This window comes from Squalius cephalus (genome assembly GCF_949319135.1).
Source record: "Squalius cephalus genome assembly, chromosome: 16".
Taxonomy (NCBI): Eukaryota; Metazoa; Chordata; class Actinopteri; order Cypriniformes; family Leuciscidae; genus Squalius; species Squalius cephalus.
The window spans coordinates 10,642,934-10,651,826 of record NC_137137.1 but is presented as its reverse complement, the minus strand read 5'-3'; the positions used below and the strand labels follow the sequence as shown (position 1 = coordinate 10,651,826).

The 8,893-nt window shown below is 37.6% G+C and overlaps 1 protein-coding gene across 1 annotated transcript; it reads right to left on the bottom strand.

The window, feature by feature from the left end:
* Window positions 1–4,989: 4,989 nt before the first annotated feature.
* Window positions 4,990–8,204, bottom strand: mpeg1.2 (macrophage expressed 1, tandem duplicate 2). The gene is made up of 2 exons (XM_079897966.1): window positions 7,737–8,204; window positions 4,990–7,086 (listed from the first exon to the last, which is right to left on the bottom strand). Exons 1-2 carry the CDS (start codon window positions 8,181–8,183, stop codon window positions 5,386–5,388), a joined length of 2,148 nt encoding a protein of 715 aa, XP_079754092.1. The 5' UTR covers window positions 8,184–8,204; the 3' UTR covers window positions 4,990–5,385.
* Window positions 8,205–8,893: the final 689 nt, after the last annotated feature.

Sequence of the window (8,893 nt, the reverse complement as noted above, 5' to 3'; positions counted from 1 at the left end):
ATAAATATTATAACCTCATTGTGTAAGAAACATAGGGGGAACAGAATCCGTTGGCAAATAGTTCAGCTGTCGAAATCCGTTCCCCCACCCCAATGATGAGAGATGTTGATGTATCAGCTTAAAATATGCTTATTCTAGCTTATTCTATTCTGTGTGTGGATGGAGCTTAAACAGCATCAATTTGATAAATATTACAACCTCAGTGTGTCGAAAATATGGGGGGAACAAAATCCGACGGCAAAAAAACCCAGCTGTCGGAATCCGTTCCCCCACTCCTATTACGAGAGGTGTTGATGTAATGGCTTAAAAAATGCTGATTTTATTTTTGTGTGTGGATGGAGCTTAACTTGCATCAGTTTAAAGAATATATTTTTTTGCCTTTTATTATGATAGGACAGTATAGTATCAAGAAAGTTTGACGAACCGGGACTTGAACTGAAAACCAAAGAAGGTTAGTGCAGAGTGTACTGACCACTAGGCTATTGGGTTTAACAGTTAGCTGTTATGTGATAAATATTATAACCTCATTGTGTAAGAAACATAGGGGGAACAGAATCCGATGGCAAATAGTTCAGCTGTCGAAATCCGTTCCCCCACCCCAATGATGAGAGATGTTGATGTATCAGCTTAAAATATGCTTATTCTAGCTTATTCTATTCTCTGTGTGGATGGAGCTTAAACAGCATCAATTTGATAAATATTACAACCTCAGTGTGTCGAAAATATGGGGGGAACAGAATCCGACGGCAATAAAAACAGCTGTCGGAATCCGTTCCCCCACTCCCATTATGAGAGGTGTTGATGTAATGGCTTAAAAAATGCTGATTTTATTTTTGTGTGTGGATGGAGCTTAACTTGCATCAGTTTAAAGAATATATTTTTTTGCCTTTTATTATGATAGGACAGTATAGTATCAAGAAAGTTTGACGAACCGGGACTTGAACTGAAAACCAAAGAAGGTTAGTGCAGAGTGTACTGACCACTAGGCTATTGGGTTTAACAGTTAGCTGTTATGTGATAAATATTATAACCTCATTGTGTAAGAAACATAGGGGGAACAGAATCCGATGGCAAATAGTTCAGCTGTCGAAATCCGTTCCCCCTCCCCAATGATGAGAGATGTTGATGTATCGGCTTAAAATATGCTTATTCTATTCTGTGTGTGGATGGAGCTTAAACAGCATCAATTTGATAAATATTACAACCTCAGTGTGTCGAAAATATGGGGGGAACAGAATCCGACGGCAAAAAAACCCAGCTGTCGGAATCCGTTCCCCCACTCCTATTACGAGAGGTGTTGATGTAATGGCTTAAAAAATGCTGATTTTATTTTTGTGTGTGGATGGAGCTTAAACAGCATCAATTTGATAAATATTACAACCTCAGTGTGTCAGAAAAATGGGTGGAACAGAATCCGATGGCCAAAAAAACAGCTGTCGGAATCCGTTCCCCCACTCCCAGTATGAGAGGTGTTGATGTAATGGCTTAAAAAATGCTGATTTTATTTTTGTGTGTGGATGGAGCTTAACTTGCATCAGTTTAAAGAATATATTTTTTTGCCTTTTATTATGATAGGACAGTATAGTATCAAGAAAGTTTGCCGAACCAGGACTTGAACTCGGGTCGCAATAAGCTGAAAAACAATGAATGTCAGTGCAGAGTGTATTGACCACTAGTCTATTGGATTTAGTAAATAGCTGCAATGTGATAAATATTATAACCTCATTGTGTAAGAAACATAGGGGGAACAGAATCCGACGGGAAATAGTTCAGCTTTCGAAATCCGTTCCCCCACCCCAATGATGAGAGATGTTGATGTATCGGCTTAATATATGCTTATTCTATTTTATGTGTGGATGGAGCTTAAACAGCATCAATTTGATAAATATTACAACCTCAGTGTGTCAGAAAAATGGGTGGAACAGAATCCGATGGCCAAAAAAACAGCTGTCGGAATCCGTTCCCCCACTCCCATTATGAGAGGTGTTGATGTAATGGCTTAAAAAATTCTGATTTTATTTTTGTGTGTGGATGGAGCTTAACTTGCATCAGTTTAAAGAATATATTTTTTTGCCTTTTATTATGATAGGACAGTATAGTATCAAGAAAGTTTGACGAACCGGGACTTGAACTGAAAACCAATGAATGTTAGTGCAAAATGTACTGACCACTAGGCTATTGGGTTTAACAGTTAACTGCTATGTGATAAATATTATAACCTCATTTTGTGAGAAACATAGGGGGAACAGAATCCGACGGCAAATAGTTCAGCTGTCGAAATCCGTTCCCCCACCCCAATGATGAGAGATGTTGATGTATCGGCTTAAAATATGCTTATTCTTTTTTATGTGTGGATGGAGCTTAAACAGCATCAATTTGATAAATATAACAACCTCAGTGTGTCGAAAATATGGGGGGAACAGAATCCGACCGCCAAAAGTAAAGCTGTCGGAATCCGTTCCCCTACTCCCATTATGAGAGGTGTTGATGTAATGGCTTAAAAAATGCTGATTTTATTTTTGTGTGGATGGAGCTTAACTTGCATCAGTTTAAAGAATATATTTTTTTGCCTTTTATTATGATAGGACAGTATAGTATCAAGAAAGTTTGATGAACCGGGACTTGAACTCGGGTCGAAATAAGCTGAAAAACAATGAATGTCAGTGCAGAGTGTACTGACCACTAGGCTATTTTGTTTAGTAAACAGTTGCAATGTGATAAATATTATAACCTCATTGTGTAAGAAACATAGGGGGAACAGAATCCGACGGCAAATAGTTCAGCTGTCGAAATCCGTTCCCCCACCCCAATGATGAGAGATGTTGATGTATCGGCTTAAAATATGCTTATTCTATTCTGTGTGTGGATGGAGCTTAAACAGCATCAATTTGATAAATATTACAACCTCAGTGTGTCATAAAAATGGGGGGAACAGAATCCGAATGGCAAAAAAAAACAGCTGTCGGAATCCGTTCCCCCACTCCCATTATGAGAGGTGTTGATGTAATGGCTTAAAAAATGCTGATTTTATTTTTGTGTGTGGATGGAGCTTAACTTGCATCAGTTTAAAGAATATATTTTTTTGTCTTTTATTATGATAGGACAGTATAGTATCAAGAAAGTTTGACAAACCAGGACTTGAACTCGGGTCGCAATAAGCTGAAAAACAATGAATGTCAGTGCAGAGTGCACTGACCACTAGTCTATTGGGTTTAGTAAATAGCTGCAATGTGATAAATATTATAACCTCATTGTGTAAGAAACATAGGGGGAACAGAATCCGACGGCAAATAGTTCAGCTGTCGAAATCCGTTCCCCCACCCCAATGATGAGAGATGTTGATGTATCGGCTTAATATATGCTTATTCTATTTTATGTGTGGATGGAGCTTAAACAGCATCAATTTGATAAATATTACAACCTCAGTGTGTCAGAAAAATGGGTGGAACATAATCCGACGGCCAAAAAAACAGCTGTCGGAATCCGTTCCCCCACTCCCATTATGAGAGGTGTTGATGTAATGGCTTAAAAAATTCTGATTTTATTTTTTTGTGTGGATAGAACTTGCATCAGTTTAAAGAATATATTTTTTGCCTTTTATTATGATAGGACAGTATAGTATCAAGAAAGTTTGTCGAAACGGGACTTGAACTGAAAAACAATGAATGTCAGTGCAGAGTGTACTGACCACTAGGCTATTGGGTTTAGTAATTAGCTGCAATGTGATAAATATTATAACCTCAGTGTGTCAGAAAAATGGGGGGAACAGAATCCGAATGGCAAAAAAAACAGCTGTCGGAATCCGTTCCCCCACTCCCATTATGAGAGGTGTTGATGTAATGGCTTAAAAAATGCTGATTTTTTTTTTTTTTTTTTGTGTGTGTGGATGGAGCTTAACTTGCATCAGTTTAAAGAATAAACAAAGCGCACAAATTTTTTGCCTTTTATTATGATATTACATACAACAATGCAACAATAATAAAACAATGCATCGACATTTACTTTTTACTTTTGATAAGTACTTTTAAAAACGAGTACGTCTTCTGTACTTTTACTTAAGTAAAAATCTGTCTTTACAACTTTTACTTGAGTAATATTTGACCAGTAGTATCTGTACTTTCACTCACGTAGTGAGTTGTGTACGTCTTTGTCCACCTCTGTTGTATACAGTTTTGTGTCTCTCTCTTCGTTGTTCTAACTGGCTGTTTAACTGGCATATCATGTGGATGTGTATTAAGTACTGAAATGCAGTGTATCTAAGGGGCTGTTTACACCTGGCCACTTCATGCGTTTGTGTCTTAAGTGTGTTGTGTCTTAGGTGATGTGTTTCCCACATAACTCATAACCTACGTAACCAAATATATCCCTCACAAACAAGCCACTATGACTAATGTTTTTATTATGAGAGGCATGAAGGAAGTATTTGATTTTTTGTGTGTGTTTGTTATCACTATTTGCCATCAAGACCACGTGTTGAATAGAATTGTTTGAATCATAAAGTGCTATGTTATTTAGAAGAAACTTCAGATAATAGGCCTGAATACTATAGCTTTTTACCTATTTTTAACCTGTCTTAATTGAAAAAAAAAAAAAAAAAAAGTATGTGCTTGCTTAGTGTGTGGATTATTTATTGACTTTGTGAGGATTCAGGAAAATAATTTATTTCTAGGCATGAGTTTTTGTCTCACGGTTTTGATTATTTATTTGTGGTGTGTAAGTCTATATTGATGGGATGAATAATTATAGGCTATACCTATACATGTTGTTGCTATACCGCCCTACGCATAGTTTTTCTCCAAAACCAATTAAAGTCAGCATGAAATCAAAATTATCAATTCTTATTTTTTATGGAATATTGCAGATCTTATTCCAATTCAATTTTGATTTGACTTTAAGACCACCCAAAATTCACATTCTGATTATATGAAAATTATGTCATCCTTGTGCATTAACAGAGAAATTTACAAATAACACCAGTAATATCCACTTTCACCCAGATGTTTTTTTATTATTATTAAAATATAAAAAAATAACAAGAACCAGGCTAAATACAAAAACCTGACTTGACCTGACTCACATGACTTGTCAAGTCATAATAAAACACTCTCAAAACCAGTTTTAAAAAATGAAAACAACACAAGTACAAAACAATGCACAGAATGCTAAACGCACACTGAACAAATTCAACCACACATATTCTCATTAAAACACTGGACCAGAATAATGTACAAAAATACAAAATACTTCATAGTTTACACAAGCTGTTGTAAATACCACCACATCAATATATTCCCTATCAACAAATGCTAATCATTGTGAAATTTGATTAAAAGCTGATCAAGATTTTACTCTTAGAATAATTCACAAATCTGTACTCCAACACAACTAAGGTAACAGAGCTTGAGTAGGGTCTTCATTTGTATTCTGTTGCTCTCTCTGACTCTCTACAACACTTTGGCCATCATTGTGGATCTCTTCATACCCCCTGCTTGACCTGAAGTGAGAAAACCTCCTTCTTCGTTTCATTAAGAGGACAATTCCTGCCACCACAACAGCGATCACAGTCATTACACCACAGGCAACACCAGCCTTTTCACCTCCTGACATCCGGGTAGATGACGAATCGAACATTGTGGCCATTTGATTGACTTCACCAGGCTTTGCTAGTCTCCATTGTTTGGTTCCTCCAACCCTTAGCCAGGCCCGATCACCTTCTGTCATCACAGCTACAGTGTTTGTCGCCATCATGTTGACCAGAGGTGGTTTTGTGAATGGAGGGAGGCGAATAGGTTTTAACTGGCCACCAGTAAACTCGTCAGATTGGACACAGTACAATACCTGACAGCCATCACTAATGGCAGCAAGATGTTGGCTGTACTGAGGTGGACAACGGTATTCGTCCCTTGCAAGAGGGTTGCCAGATTGGCAGCTAAAGAAACCCCCAAAAGGCACAGAAGATATTGTTCCTGCCTCGTAGTCATTGCTCAAACAAATCATCATGCCATTAGTCAAAAATACTTGTGCAAAGTAATTAGGAGGACAGTCATAAGATTTGGTCAATGGGTTTTGTAAAGATTGTCCGAATAGACCTCCAAAGAGGTATCCAGAGTATGGAGGGACTGTCTGATTTGTGGAACACCAGTAAGTGTCAATTTTTGCACTACGGACGTAGTAAGCATTTCCACATACATTTTCACAACAACTCAAAATTAACCAGCATGAATGACATTTCTTATGGCACTCATATTTATTGTAACTCTGCTCTACTGTCTCTGAGTGTAACCAAGAGGAAGCATACGGTTGGCGGCAAGAATAGTCACCAGTATTCGGATTTTTTTGCGCAAGCTCGTCACAGATGACATTTCCGTCTGCCGCAGATGGAGTGCATTTTTGGTAAACTCCGCCAAAGGTCAAATTGGTGACTGGACCTTCACAGGATTTGTCATTTACATTGGCCTGAAAGTTAAAGTTTGGGGAATTTTGATCTACACATCCTGGAATGGTGTTTATATTGTAGTAGCGCTCTGCGGCCTTTTGGACTGACAAGGCCAGTTTTTGTAAAGTTGGAGCTGGAAGATCAGGAAATGCGGATGGATTGAGGAAATAGTGCAGTGGCATACCAGAGCGGTCAATAGCCACAAGGTTGTTTTGCGTGCTCTCTTGCCACTTCTGCAGAGTGATGCCTTGGTAGAATAAAGCCCCACCGTGGCTCTGAACTATCGAATATGTAATGTTTTGCTGGTAACTGAGGGTTTGAGAGGTTTCCTGGGTTTCCTTGCTACCAAAGTTAAAGTTAACCTTGTTAAAAAAGTTCAAGCCTGCTGATGCAGAGACAGAAGACTTGTCTGACTCACTGTTAGAGATATAAGACCTTTTTATATAGTCCTCTTGGACCAAAGAGGCACCGGCATCGACTCTTGTAATGACATGGGTACCATAATCAAGTATGAGTTTCTCTGACAGATAATTTGCTAGACGCGTTTGATTGTTCTCAATAGCGTCTGTGATTTCCACTATCTGCTGAGCAAAGCGGGAGTCCAGAGTAAAGTCAGGATATACATTAACAGTGTAGAGATGGTTGCGTACCTGAGAAAATATAGAAGAAAAGACAAAACAATTAAAATCGAAATTAAATCATTTTGGTCAATTTAGATTTTTTCTTTTTTACTAAAAAATAAAGAAATATATGAGCAACTGACTGGGGTATTGTTTTCTCATTAATTAAGAGAAAATATCATCTTGAAATGAAAGAAGTCATTATCATTGTTAATTAAGTTTATAAATTAATTTAAGTAGATTCAATTAAATTAGAAAGGCTGCCTGCTATTTTATAAAGAGTGTGTAGCATATAAACAACAGTAAATTAAAAAGCTCATTATGTAAATATAGCCTGTGTATATTTTGTGTTCATATTAATATTAGTCAATACAACACATATCCTTGAACAGACACATCCTTAGATTATGACGTGTACATAATGACCAGTCCAGATTTTCACTTTAACGTGAAATGAAACTGGAAGCGAGCGTAGCGCTTGCGAAGGTCAACTTCACTTACGCATATTGCGTAGGCTACGTTCTGTGATTGCGCTCCTTTTGACAAACAAGCGTTCTGTGTTCATTTTATATCTCCCTTATGAATGTTAATAATTGATGCATAATAAAACATTCAAAGAGAACAATTAAGACTGTTACGCTGTAACTATTTTTGTATATTTCAAAACTTTTCTGACTTACCTGAACTCGTGTTGTTACGGAATTGCCTCTCACTTGGTGTGTTTTCATGCGCGAATTTTCTTCAGAGAATTTTCCGTTTAGTACAGGAGGGAAGGAAACGTCTGCATTGATGGATCCTGATGTGGAGCTTTTCTGTTCCAGCCATGACATGATGGTCTCAGAGTGAGTTTCCACTTCGCTTGTTTTCCGAGGAATAACAAAGACTTCATCTGGGATGAGATAAAGTCCATCCTCTGTGGTCTGGCACTGGGAATAGCTCAAGTTCATCACCCGTCCCATGTCTATGTTGCGCAGGTTATCCCACCCTCCACCTGGGAGCACCTCTAGTGCTGTTAAAGTTGAGTTAATGCGACATTCGCGGAGGCCATTACTTGGTCGAATAAACGCATTAGACTCGCAGACAGCGACGAAAATGATCAGTAAAGTATATAGGCTCAATGGCTTCATGGTGGTGTGGGACACTGACTGCTTCTCTCCTCGGGAATTTTTGTCTTTATATATTACTAACAGGAGGTGTGGTCTTGGGAAATTTTGTTTTCATATTCAAGATAAGACACTATTGTACAAGCTTAGTCAAAATTTCCCAAATGAAGGAAATAGTCTGCATTTGTTAGAAGAATTTATGAACGTTGTGTTTTAACTTTTCACTTTAAACCAGCTAAGACCCGCCAGCCAATTACTCACAGATAATTTGAGTTAAAGAACTGATAAAAAAGTAGTAAAAAAAGAAACCTTCCCTATTCATCTTCACTGTCATCTTAAGTAACTACAAAATTACAAACTTGTAAGAAAGGAAAGTATTTAACAAAAACTTTCATCCAAGTTTTTACTGTTTAATATAGCCCAGAGTTCAAGTAACTTTTAGTTTCATTTTGTTGGGACTCTCCGAAGTTCTGCACGTTGTGCAACTGTAAGAGATCTGAAATGTTTTATCTCTTGACTTCCTCTGTGTTGTCGTCAGCAGAAAATGTCAGCATGAAGGTTTTGTCAAAGTATACTACAGGCTAGTGCAATATGTCTGTTCTGTGCTATATTATGCTCGAAACAAACCGTTGTCCAGAAACACTGAGTTTTAAATATTAGGAAATTCACATGTTTGCTACACCTGATGATAACTAAAGTGTTAGTTCACCCAAACATGAAAAATCTGTCATAAT